Below are 13,802 nucleotides of genomic sequence, written 5' to 3'. Positions count from 1 at the left end.
TAGGGATTTTTACAATTGAAAGAAGGTTCTTTCTTTCAAGAACCACTACATTCAGGTGTTTCATTCCGATCTGGCTTCACATTCTGGCCTACATCCTCCCATGCTCAGAGCAGATGGAATAGTTCAGCTCAGCTTGTCAGCTGCTTCAAGGTTGCACGGTGCCGGTGGCCTCGAACTGGCGACCTTGTGGATGTTATCATAAAAACCTCCACATACCTCCCTCTCAACTTTCCCTTGAGAGGGAAAGGAGGAAAAGTAGTTACTCTCCTTTAGCAGATAATTTTAAACCTGATTTTTCAGAGTTGTTGACTTCCCTACCAAGAGACAACCCAAGGTGGGTTTTTACCTTCTCCTGCCTCTGTGCAGTCTACTGTAAAGTGTGTAGGTTCATTGGCTTTCAGCCCAGTTCTTTCCACCCCAGGTCCAACAACTTTCACCTTCTGGGGATGACTGCCTTGCCCAATGTGGACCTACATGACACAAATTTTTAAAAGTTAAGCATAGTAAATACTACAGAGGTGAGTCAGTTTATATTCACACTCCAGTCAGTCTTAAACTCCTTTTCTGAAACTTATTTTAGATACGATTATGATATGATTTATGCAACATCTACTTAGGCAGTTCCAGTTATCACTTGAATACCTACCCTGTAAGGACTTTGGGGCACATTAGCTCCTCCCCAAGTAACAGCAATTGTGTGCTTGATTGGTTTTGCAGGCATGTAAGAGCAAGCATAGATGCCATCTCGATTGTTCTTAATCTGAATATCAATAGGATTTCCTTCTCCATCCTACAAAAGGGAGATCAGAAAGAAGTAGATACAGACAAGGTAATAAGTATCTTTACTGCACTGTCACCCAGACATGTCATATGGTTTTCAGCATTACCAATAAGCTTTATAGTTAAGATCTCCAAACAAAATTATCCATGCTTTGGGGCTCATTGTTTATTACTGTGCAGTCCCATTCAAGTGTTAACTTGCCTGTGGCGAGAAAATGCAAGGGCTTCCCCTGTTTGCCAACTTGTTCCATCCCTGCTATTTACATGTGCTTAGCCCTGCCCTGCTCACCACATGCTCAAATGTTGGTCTGTACTGTAATGTGAGGAAATTGCTCATCTCAAAACTGAAGCAATAACTGAACCAGATACAAAGTCAAGCTCTATCAACACAATTCCTTCAAATGACTATACTTGAGCAACTCATTTCTGTAGCATGCACACGAGTTACAAGGCCAAAACTATGGCTCAAGTTTTCTATTAGAAGAAAATGCCACCTGGAGCATTGGTCTTACCTGTGCATATATCTTCAGAGGTGCATTTCCAGCTTCCTTTGTATCAACTGTAAACTCAGCAGGATTGTTCACAATGCAGCCAGTTCTTTCCAGTCCTGGACCATACGCTCTTACCTAGGAAGGTGAAGAGAAAGAGTACATTCCAAGACCGTTTTATACAGTAGACAGTATAGTGTAGTCCAAGCAGTACAAAGCGGTTTGTCCTCTGTATATCTTTATGGTGCTTCTCTGACCAAATATACCTTGCAACGCCATGCTAAATAGTTCAAGTTTCCCCAAGAACACAGAAGACTATACAAGTGCCCAAGGAGGAAAAGAACTATGTACACCACTCTGAGCTTCTTGGAGGTATAAAAATATGCTTGCTGCTTTCCTCCAGATGAGGAGTTTTTCTATTATTGCAATATTCAGAATAACCCAGGCAGACTTCTCAGTTGGGTCATCACTGGATGAACAATAACCTGAAGGGCAACTGTTAATTAATGTTCTCCAATGTGAGGATTTTCCTTTGATGGGTGCTCAAGTTCCAACACTCAAGGTATCCTGACCACATCCTCCAGAAGAGAACAGTTACTCAGAGTACAACTTCAAGAAGAATCTTCCCATTTCTTACCTTGTCCGAGTTGAAGTCTAGAGAAGCTGGCTGGATGAATGCCATGTAGGGGCTGTCTTGGATATCTTCATCATCACACATTATATGAACGGCATATTCACCAGGTTCTTTGGGCCAGTATTTCACATCACATGACCCATCATTCTGATCATCACATTCAATTTTTGCCTGAGATGGGCCTTCAATGGCAAAGCCTAAACAAGCCAGCATGTTAATAGATATGCTAAAATTTGTCAGTTGAAAGTTTTACCTAATAGGCCCCTAAAATACATGACAAATCTAAGCTATTTGTTCAAAGCCAGTTCTTCCAAATCTACAACAAGAATTCCCATGAGGTTTGAATCAACCTAGCAATTAGAACTGTGTTACACAGCAGACTTGGGATGCTCAGTGTTGCACTGCTCTTGGGGCACACAACACCGACTACAGGCACCCCCCACTTTCTGGTGGTTTGTTTTTTGACATTCTGCTCTTCCAGCGCATTTCAATTATGCCTGAAAGTCATTCATTCAACTCATGTGCCACTCACTCTTTCAACCTCTCTCTGCTGGTCTAAAGACTAAAATTGCACTCCCCCATGTTGATTTGCATACCACAAATGGAGAGTCCAACTGCTTTGGTGTGTGTGAGCACATACCAACTTCAGATCCGGTCCTATTCCCATTCCTGAAGGCATTAATGAGAATCCATTTGCAGAAATCTTTGCGTGGCAGCAGGAATTTGCAAGATAAAAAATCTGCAATTTGCTAGCTAATAAAGCATTGGAAGCAACATTTGTAAACTGAAAAAAAGACCAGGTTTTGCTTTTCACCACGGCTCCAGTTCCTAACCTAACAAATGAGCAAGGGGCGCTTGCGCATCACTCTCGCATCTACTTCTGGCAGCAAGTTCTTCCCCTTGTATTACAGCACTGAAGCCTGTTGAAGAGCTGGGAAGTGTGCCAGTCATCAACTATTGCTAATCGAACTGGGCAAGATACAATACCATTACCACCAGTAGTGCTGCACAAGCAAGTTTCCAAATCCAGTTGGGACTTTATAGAAGGGCTTAGAAACCAGAGGCAGATATAAATATTCTTAATAGGCTTTCACACTTGCTCAAAAGTTACATGGCAAAAGCTACATCATTTCTAGTGTTCAGTCTCCTAGTAATCTCCTTCTGAACTGCTCTTAATGTAATTTGCATTCTGAAAGAAAGCAATATAGCTGGCCAAGTTCTATTGCTTTTGCCTGGACTGGCTTACCTAGAGATCCAACTTCTGGTCCAATGGATTCTACCACAAAGTCAGCAGATTTACCAACAACTCCTTCATGAAGTCCAGGCCCCCAGGCTCTTACTTTTTGAGGACCAGCTTCAGGCCCTACTTGAACTTCAAAAGGGCTACAAGAGAAACATCAGAAAGTAACATCAGAAAGCAGGTAACCCACAGATATGCCAAGTAAGTTCAATTAAGATACTGGATTCTATGGGGCCAATCCAGGAATTACGGGGGAGTAAAGACGTAAAGCCCTTCACTGTTGATCACTGCCTGCACCCAGCCACTTAACTCCCCCCTTTCCCATCACCAAAATCAGTGAACCCTAGCAGAAGTTGGGGTTAGGACAAAATGAAGCTGCAAGTTATGAAGTTATGCTAACTTATGTTGCCCCAGATACTTTATAAGGGTGTGTAAGTCAACCGAAGAGGCTGTCCTTCCAACTCACCTCTTTGGGATGTTGTGTCCTCCCCATAGGATAGTGACAACGTATTTGCCTGGAGTTATTGGGTAGTATTCAAATGCATATACACCATCCACAAATTCCTTTTGTTTCACAAGTTCCTCCAAACCTTCTGCAGAAATAAGAAACTAGCATTAGCCTTTAATAGCTATATCCACAATTAGTTTTAGACATCATCTTGTAGAATTCTAAGAAATTTTTTGAAGTAGTGTTTACAGAGGAGAAACTACCTCTAGTTGTCATCTCCAAAAGATAGTATAAACATTTCCAGAAGAGATTGATGAAAAAGTGTTGCATTACCCTGTTTAATTCGTTCCCTTAAGCTTTTCCTTACCCTGCAAGATTGTTTGTATGTCGTAAGTTAAAACAAGGATCACTTAAGCTTTGTAAGACCTCATGACCACAAGTATTCATGGAATGCCAACTTGATTTAGTTTTCTAGAGGTTCATATGCTGAATGCTGTTGATATTAGCCTACTGCCTTTAAAAGAGCACAGTTGGCCACACTGCCATAACCAATGTTCAAATAACATCTTGTAAACATTACGGTACAAGATACTTTGTAACAAGTCCTTAAATCCCTACCAATTTGTACAAGGTTGAGAAGGATTGTGCAGTTTATTTCAGAGGCCAAAAGGCTATTAAACCAATGCCCATGTTCAAGCTCTGCTATACTGCAAGAGGAAGCATTGCCTGCTGCTAATGAATCAACCAACTGGTAGCTTCTGGTTCCATCATGACCACTAAGGATATAAATGTCTTGGGCAAACTCAAGTAGAGAAAAATGATCCTGGGAGTTTGAGTACTGCAGGTTTTAATGTTGCTTTTAAGTTCTTATTTCCTAGGGTAATGCAAAATTTAATAACCTGATCCACTGACAAAAGTGCAACCCAGTTTAAGTCCAATGACATTTTTCTGGTTTCCGTTTTGGATGCTTGAAATAGTTTGATGTTTAGTGCAGCTGACATGCTGAAGACAACATCTTTCAGGCAGTCTAAAGAGCCTGCTTGCACCTAGCACTGCTTCAACAGAATGGACCACTTAATGCAACTCTACGCTAGTTTCTGTGTTTGAAGGCAGCAAGTTGGGTTCCTAGAGACCTGGAGCACTATCTGCCCTGATAGCATACTAGGTGCTACAACTGTCACAGATATAGAGAGTTCAGCCCAATAGGGTGGGCCCTCTGATTGTCATAAGCCCTCAATTACTAACCTGGCTACCTTCTCCTCAATGCCCCTGAAGCTAGTCAACCCTTTAAGCTAGTCAAGCAGTTTCTCTATAACTGTTAACTAAAGATGCACCAGGACATTTTCATGTATTGTTACATTCCTTGAGCTCTTAGTTATCCATTGGTTCTGTTTAAGAGCCTGGTTAAACATATAGTACAAAGTAATAGTACAACCTTATAGTTTTTTCCAAACCACTAAAAGAGTTGTACAGTTTATGTTACTTCTGCTCAAACAGATAAGCCAGATGCTATCACATCCAGACAGCTGGTCATTTCAAACGCTTCTTGAGCAATTAGATTTGTCAGGGGGGAGCACAGAAGAAACAGAGCTGGAATTCTTTAGGGAAAGGGAGACACCAGTCAATGTACAGATTCCAGAATTAAAGCTGACTGATCTACTTTAAGCCCTTTGCAAACTCTTGCACCCCACTCCAGAAGCCCAAGCAATGCTAAGAAGCTGAACACTTACTTGGCCCTTTTATGACCACATGGATATCTCCACTCCCTGCAGCTTTAGTATCAACCTTGAAGTCTGCGGTTTCTCTGATCCGAACTCCTTTAGGTTGGAGGCCTCTGCCACTGGCACGGCAGGCATTTGGATTGCAGGCTACAAGTGAATTGCAGACAGACATCAATACAGCCTTTGATTCCTAAAGATATTTGACCTAACGAAAGCAGTCTGGAACAGTTTCTCTCAGCTTCCCTTAAAATGGATGTGATTTGATTTTATGAAATGCAAAACCTGAACACCATTTTGTAGTCTTAAGGAACAAGACCAGGTCTGCCAAGCTGCATTATGTCAACAAGCAGTTTTTGGTTAGAGACCTTTACTTTGTACTACAAACAAATTTGATTTAAGGGACTAAAACCAACCTGTTTCTTAGCATTTGAGATCAGTTTATGCAGTCGAAGGAGTTCTGACAATAGCAAAAAGCAGAGAGTATTCCACCGTCAAGGGTCTGAACATATAAAGCACTTTGCGCAAAACTTAAGTCACATGCATGCAAGCAAGCAAAGGAACCCTCCCAGCTTGGTGCCTGAGCATCAAAACAGAATTTTTTCCCAGGGGAAGTACAATGTAGCCTGAGACAGTCCCATTCTGACACTGTACCTTGGAATGGTCTGTTAATGATGCTAGCCTGATCCTACTACTGTTCAACATGCCAAGCAGAACAGGCAACCACTTCAGGTCCAAGAAACTTGTGGAAATATGGATACCAGTCAGGGTAAATAAGTAAGTTGCCAAAAAAAGCACTTGTAGATGTGCTTGAAATGAGTAACACCATGAAGTGAGAACTAAACTGACTTGCCCAGCTCTAAACTGAAGATGGCCTGCACTTACTAGCTTAAACATAATCTGCTAAACACCCTTAACGTAAGGCAAGCATGTCTCTATGCACGAAAATGCACAAATATTACTTAATACACTGGAAAAAGGTCACAGTGTGAAGCTTTACATAATATACACGACAGCTTGAGGGAAAGTGCAAGCCTGCTTCAGTGTCTGTCTAATCACAGTACTGAAATAGGCAGGCAACCCAAAGGCCTCTCAGATATGAACATGCAGTTCCAGCAACTACATGCATGCCCTTCTGGGGTTCAACCATTTCCCTTGCAGCAGGAGACAATTCATCGCACGACACCTTGTTCTGCTCCAAGTACATCTAGGTCATTCTGTTCCAACCCAGTCTAAATGCACTAGATGTTCTATGCCCACCTGCTCACTCTCAAACAAAATGGGGATATAGCAGTGTTAGAGTTCAGTTTCAAGCCTTTGGCAACCAGGTTTAGCGGTTTGTGGTTAAACAATCTTGCAAGAACTCAAACTGCTTACAAATAGCTGTATGCTGAGAAGTTGCAACATTATTTTTTTTACAGTCCAGCAGCTTTACCTTCAGGCTGCAAATGAGCAGACTAGGTGTTCAGGGAAAAAAAACCAGAAAGAAAACACAAGTCACCCTGCATACCCTCTTACCGACACAGCTTGCCCAACTATGAAGCCAACAGTAGTGAAGTCCAACATCCCACAAATTGAGAGTAGCTCAGGAAAGATGAGCAGAGGTCTGAAAGCACAGGAGCAGGCAAGGATGGAATAGAAAGCCAAGTGTCAGTTAAGGAAGAAAAGAGTCGACACAAAATAAAAGTGAATATAGTAAGTTTAAGAGATAGCAAGAATGAGCTCAACTCTAGAAGTCTCAGAAGCAGCAATGTGGCTATTTAGGACAAAAGATCAATAAAGCCTAGTTAGTTAAAAATGTAAAAGTAGAAACTAGAGGCACCCCCATATCTGTAGATCCAGTTACAGCAGTTCTCCACATGCACCCCCCGCCCATTACCTTTGTTTATCTTATTTACAGTTGTGCTAAACAAGAATATCTCTTCCTTTTACCAAATGCTATAAGCATGCAAGCTTATAGGAAGACAGACAAGCAGCCAGAAGGCTAGAGAAGACCAAGCAAACATTAACAAAGCTAACTGCTTCCTATTAACATTCACTTAGTCTTCTCTAGCATTCAGGCTTCCTCCCTGTCTTCTTATAAGCTTGCATACTTACACCATTTGATAAAAAGGGACATTCTTGCTTAGCACAACTATAAAGAAAAGGGTAATGGGAATGGGGGCATGAAGATAGGGTTCCTCTTATCTGCAGTTTTTAGTATCTGCAGGGGGCAAGAACACAACCCTCCGATATCAGGGTGCAGCTGTACATTTTTCTTGAAGAGCTTCCAAGCAAGAGCAATACAATTGTTTTATTTTAATACAAAAGCTCATTTTGTCAATTAAAAAGCTACAACCTGATTTGAACATATACCTTCTCCAATAAGAGTACTCCAAGGGCTTTTTGGAACATGCTCTCCAGCAAACACCACTCTGACAGTGTGAGGACCAGCTTGAAGAGGCTTGTACACGCAGCGGTAGACTTGATTTCCTTTGTCTTCTACCAAAGCTTCTACAGGCATTCCTTGAGGATCTTCCACATCAACACCTATATCACCAACACCAGCTCCTACAAGATGAGATCTCTATTCAGAATTTGGTTTCCATGATTGCTTTTAGCTGGTACGAGAAATAGGCTGATTAAAACCAATGTGGGGCAAGGAAATGTACAGAATAAATGCAATTGTGTTTTAATGCCATTTTTAATTGAGATTTATTTAAATGATACTTTAATTTAGGATTATAAGCCATGTTGGCGCCTTGATGTTTGGGGGCAATAAATCTTTTCAATCAATATGTCATAAGGCTATTGATAATGGATACTATTTTGGTATCATGACCTATTGCAGCAGGTTGTTACAAATTCAGTTATTTGAATGCATTAAGGATTATAAAATTAACTTATTTCTTAAATTAGTTCTATATTCTTAAACAAAAACTCCACAGGACTGTCAGTCGGGGTGGCAGCACCATATCCCAAAGTGTAGCTCTGCCCCCAAGACAGGTGCTTGGGTTTGGTGTGTGATTCTAGCTCGGTTTTTCCAACCACTTGTTAAGAACTGCAATGTATGAAATTGAGGTCCATAAGTCAGAGAGCAAGGTAAAATCCAAGGTATGATTTTTCTTCTCTTTTCTTCCCAAGTGTCAAAATACCACATTTAGCAAACAAAAGGTCATTGCAAATTCAGAAGTTTTTATACAAACCAATTTCAACTACTATACTCTCCAATCCAGTACTCTGATCTTTCGAGTTAGTCAAGTGACTTGAAGCAACTTATTTCGTCCTTAGCTATTACAACCACCTATGTTCTTTGAGAGAGAAATGCAACTGTAGTGGTGAAAATTCATAACTTTTAACAATGTTTCTCCTAAGGCCACCATGGATAATGCAGCTCAAGAGATACAAGCGTAAGGTATTGGAATCAGCAGAAAAGTATGCCTGCTGCAAGACTAGAGATCAGCACAGTTGTTGATGGGAAACCACTTGAATCCCATAATGTTAGGTGTGTTACTTATACACACCTATTTCCATCACTGCTCCAATCACAGGCTAAATGCCAATTTCAGAATCAGGAGTCTGACTAGAACTCCCAGAACATCTACTACCCCCTTGTTCCATGTTCTTAATACAAGGCATACTTCAAACAAACAAACAATTCCAAGTACTATTCCAACCCCTGCTAATTGGGTAAGAGGCACTTTTTCAAGTGGGTGCTCCTCTTTTTAGCAGGGGGAGAGTAACTGGCCCACCTCACCCCAGCACTGTCTGTCCTAGTGGCTGTCTGCTGGTATTCCTTGGCATCTTTTTAGATTGTGAGCCTTTTGGGGACAGGGAGCCATTTAGTTATTTGATTTTTCTCTGTAAACCGCTTTGTGAACTTTTAGTTGAAAAGCGGTATATAAATACTGTTAATAATAATAATAATAATAATACTATGCAGTCATCTTCAGCCAAAATTCATGTGGACAAATCACATACCCAAGACTAACATTCACACTCTTTAGAAGCCATTCAACCATCCACCTCCACTAAAGGAAAACACTCACCATTAATTGTTTCTCCCAACTCTTGAAAGATGATCTAACCTAACTTGGTTAGTTTGCTGAATTGCCAATATGAACTGCTATAACCACTAGCTTTATTCTTGAAGACTGGATCTAAGAATGTATCTGCATTTGTCAGTAGAACAGTGTAAGGCAACTGTCCAACTGCAGAGAGAACCTGATTCGTGATGGCTAAAGTGTTTATTCGCAATGCTGCAGTGATAGATAACTTCAACGCTTAATTAGCAACCAAATACGATGTGAGCAACATATATCATTAAGATCCAACTACAGCCATCTCCCATAGAGCATCAAGCTTTAGGCTACACCCGGATAATTTTATGGAAATCATTTTGACCTACACAAGTCAAATGAAGAAAACTGACCCTGCTACATAACTCTATGAGGTTTCATGGTGGGAATCTGAACAGGCCTCACTTATCTTCATCTTACCTGCTGTATAGATGTCAAAATAGGTAGGTTTATTGGCAATATTTCCTGTTGCTTCCAAGCCTGGCCCTTTGGCCGTTACTTTGCTGGCATCTCCCTGGGCTTTGTCAACATTCACTTCAAATGGGCTCTTCGCAATGTGCTGACCAGCAAAGAGAACTACGACCTAGAATCATAGTCATGGTGTTAAAGATAGGCATGCAAGATTAGATATCCTCTTGGCATTTGTCCACTAACAGAATTCAAGGCATTATGAATCTACGAGTTGAAGTTTAACTAATAATACATACTTCAAAGCTTCTGAAGACAGGAGTCTTCTGGCTTTCTTGTTTGGAGACAGGAGTCCTCATGATGCAGAAATGTGGTACGCCAACTACCACATCCATCTTGTCAAAATGGGTCATGCATTTCATATTACTAGGCTGTTCTGTGCCCCCAAACACACAAGTCTCTCTTGTCCTCACACCTCCATAGCCAGTTCTATCCTTTCCTTCTAAACAAGCAACACAACTTGGCAGGTAGTGCAAATGTTGGGACTGCCACTCCAATAGCAAAGCCTCTGGCTCACAGCTAAGTAGCAGAACAGAAATGATCATTCTTCACTGTTTTATAGTTCCAAGCTAACTAAGGACATCCAACAACTGGGTAGCCTGGAGGTACCTTGTTTAAGCAGCATGAATAGGTGTGTAGCAGTATTTGGAAGCTCAGCCAGCTTTACAACAAATACAGCCTGCTATTGATTCCATGGATTGATAGATTCTGCCCAGGAGGTAAAGTCAGTTCCTTTTAAGATTCTACATATTTATTAGACAATGCTTCATCTTCACAACTGGGACAGATGACTTGAAAACCACATGATAGCAATATATTTAAGGATGCCTGGAAGCTTACACCAAACTTTCAACAATTCTACTGCAAAAAGATAATTGTTCATTGAGGGAAACTACTTTTCAACACTGCCAGTCATTTAGTAAATTGCTAGATCATTAAGGACAGGGCAAAATACTACCAAGATCCAAAACCCTTCACATTTTCTTCATAATAAGTTGGATTCCAGTTATATACAATTCTCAGCAAAAGAAAAATTAGGAGAGCCAAGTCTATGTTATGCCATACAGTAATAATTTTGCTTTAGAGTACCGACACCATGGTGCATCTTATATGAGAAGGATTGGCAGGCAAATCAGCACTTTGAGGAATGGTGGGCCTACTATTTAAGGGCTGCTATTGAGCATTCCAAGTGCAACAAGTATTCTAGACAGGCCTGTTAGGGACAAAGCCATACTACCCCAAAATGCACTGCCTGTTAACTCCATGTATCCTGCTCCAGAATCCTCAACTTACCTTGTGAGGTCCTGCAACCTTTGGCACATACTGTATAGCATAGGTCTTGTTCTTGTCACTGTCAGGGGTCACCTTTGCCTAAGAAAGAAGGCATTAGACTCAATTAACTATCTCCAGTTAAACTGCACAAAATTTAGCAATGGGACATTTCAAGGGTACTCCTGTACCATGTCCTTCACAGTAGTTTGCCAAGTTTCATTTCTTTCATGTTAACAGCTGAAACAGCTGTTCCAAAGACATGAGGTAATGGAGCCCTGTTCTCTACTACAGCAGTATTTACAGAAGTCCAAGGGCAAAAGTTTTACTTGAAAACCTGAGCTTGCTAAATTTCCTTTGAGATGGTGAAAACCTGGTGGCCAAGACTGAGCTATGCATAAGGATATCCCAGGTTTGACTCTCATCAGGTGACTTTGGGGCAAGGAATTGCCTCTCAGCCTCAACGTCCCCTATGTTATTGGGCAAGGGTGTCCAAACTTTTTGGCAGGAGGGCCACATCATCTCTGACACTGTGTCAGGGGAAAAAAGAATTTACATTTCAAATTTGAATAAATTTAAATAAATGACTATATTAGAGATGGAACTTGTATGAATGAATGAATGAAGGTCTTGCAATAGGGACATGATGCAGAGCTGTTATATGGATAAGTAAGGCGATCTACCAGAAAGTGTGCCTCATCTTCAAAGTTCCCACTTAGGATGGATGTTACCCCAGTGATTGCAGGAGCCTCTGCAGCATACATCACCCCCTGGAACCTCTAAGTATACAATACTTCTACTTTAAGGATACTTGGAAGGAGCCAATAACAACAGCTCCTGTTAACAGATATCTCTTCCTGGAACTGAGGCAATACTTGGGCAGGAAGACTTCTTTCATTCAACCTGAAACTAGGACAAGAAAGAAATACGTAGCAACTCTCACGCAACTGAATGTCAGAAGTGGTTCTTATTGCACAATCGATTTCTTCAGTCAACTCAACCCTAGAGGCCCAAGAGCTCAGTTCTCATGCCATCAGGATTCCACTGCTAATACTGCAGGCTTTACAAAATGCAAGAGCACTCACACTCAAATGTTCATCTATTTATCCAAGGTGAAAAAGCAGCATGCAAGCAGCAACCGACCAATTCCCTACCTTTCCTATACCTCTAGACAAGCATACCTCTTCTCTGTTTCCTTCTGGATCTTCTACAAAGACCATGACATCCCCCTGGCCAGCACTGATAGTGTCCACAGTAAAGTTGGCAGGTTGCTTCACCATATTCCCATGTGGTTCAATTCCTGTGTAGATTATATAAAAGCCAGTACTTGGGTGGTTGTAATAAAGTGTTGGTTGTTCCCACTTCAGGATTCAAGAAGCATTTTCAGGAGTTCCCATAATCAAATTTTCATTTAATTCCCCCCTTCCCCGCAGAAAAGTACCATCAGACAGAAAAGCAGGGCCTTCTTTGTCTCCAGCATGATCACCATATTGCCACTAACTATGGAAATGCATTTCCAGCCATCAATAGTTGACAGACCAGTTCATGGAGGAGAGAACCAATCACGTGAGGCGTTCTCAATCTGTGGACTGAAACCTTGAGGGGGATTGTGAACAGCTTGAAAGGGGATTGCAAAGCTCTGAACAAAGTTCAATCCCTGAATCTCCAAGTAGGCCTGGGGAAGACCCTCTCAAACACAAAGCCAGTCCCAGTATAAGCAATACTAAGCTAGGTGGGTCACCTCTTATACCAGGGTTCTCAACATATAGGTCAAGGCTAGTAGTGGGGGGGTTTGCATAAATTTCTATATTTGGGGGGGTTATAGGAACCAATGTTGAAAACCCTTGCATTAAGTTGGTGGCCATCACATCTTGCAAGTTAATGATATGCATTATGAAGCATTGTGGTCAACTCAAACATAACAAATTTCACTGGATGACAGTTCCCATGCTCCAAGGTATCTCTTCATATTTTAAGTCTCTGACATGCTGCTTCTCTACTGATCAGTTAGCAGATGGTTTCATTCTGGAATGCACCTATATGTTTTGCTTTCTATTGTCTTGGGCTTCTCTGCCCCTTCCCAAAAACCACTGCTCGTTTTCCTCCAGTATAGGACACAATGTTTTTATGAACAATGATAGTTCCCAGAGCAGAACTCAGATTATACATTTTATTGCAACTGCTAAAAAGCAAAGAATTTTCCCCCAAGTTCAATATGTTTAGGATTTGCAATGATTATTCTGCAAGTTGTGTGGCAGTACATATATTCCAGACACTTTGAGGGTATCCCCAGGACTATTTAAGATAAGAAAAAAAACAAGCTTGCCCTTGGTGTGAAACTCTTCCTTGCTGCATGAGACATGGTTGCATGACAACCTACTATTTTGGGGAAACTTGCTTTTGAAGTTTTCAGCTCTCTTCTTTCATTACAAGGAAAGGCCAATCTATTTCCATATTTGGGAATGCCTCCCATTCATGGCAGCACTATATTCACCCCTCTCCCAGAAAACTTCCATGAACTGGCCACCTCCCATTAAAAAGGAGAGAAATACTGTTTAGTGGTGTACCTTAGAAGGGTGTGACAGGAGCACAGACAACCATTCAGAAATATGGTAATGTTCAGGCAACATCAGTTACTGAAACAAGACAGCAGGCCTGCTTAACTGGTTCTCAGAGGCTTTGGGAACTTGTGTGAGAGT

General features: G+C 41.2%; 1 protein-coding gene across 3 annotated transcripts in view; it reads right to left on the bottom strand.

Annotated features, from left to right (window-relative positions):
* FLNB (filamin B) overlaps positions 1 to 13,802 on the bottom strand; it is a 98,533-nt gene that overhangs the window by 48,525 nt on the left and 36,206 nt on the right. For all 3 annotated transcript variants that reach the window (XM_066618025.1, XM_066618023.1, XM_066618024.1), the window contains exons 5-15: positions 12,285 to 12,403; positions 11,128 to 11,205; positions 9,787 to 9,949; positions 7,664 to 7,858; positions 5,321 to 5,458; positions 3,609 to 3,735; positions 3,149 to 3,285; positions 1,906 to 2,099; positions 1,293 to 1,406; positions 647 to 790; positions 347 to 470 (exon numbers count right to left, since the gene is read on the bottom strand). In XM_066618025.1, coding sequence (XP_066474122.1) covers positions 347 to 470; positions 647 to 790; positions 1,293 to 1,406; positions 1,906 to 2,099; positions 3,149 to 3,285; positions 3,609 to 3,735; positions 5,321 to 5,458; positions 7,664 to 7,858; positions 9,787 to 9,949; positions 11,128 to 11,205; positions 12,285 to 12,403 — 1,533 coding nt within the window. The remainder of the gene's footprint in view (positions 1 to 346; positions 471 to 646; positions 791 to 1,292; positions 1,407 to 1,905; positions 2,100 to 3,148; positions 3,286 to 3,608; positions 3,736 to 5,320; positions 5,459 to 7,663; positions 7,859 to 9,786; positions 9,950 to 11,127; positions 11,206 to 12,284; positions 12,404 to 13,802) is intronic.

The sequence above is a fragment of the Tiliqua scincoides genome, chromosome 2 (genome assembly GCF_035046505.1).
Source record: "Tiliqua scincoides isolate rTilSci1 chromosome 2, rTilSci1.hap2, whole genome shotgun sequence".
NCBI classification, from domain to species: Eukaryota; Metazoa; Chordata; class Lepidosauria; order Squamata; family Scincidae; genus Tiliqua; species Tiliqua scincoides.
The sequence above is the reverse complement of the archived record's forward strand: the minus strand, read 5'-3'. Positions and strand labels throughout refer to the sequence as shown.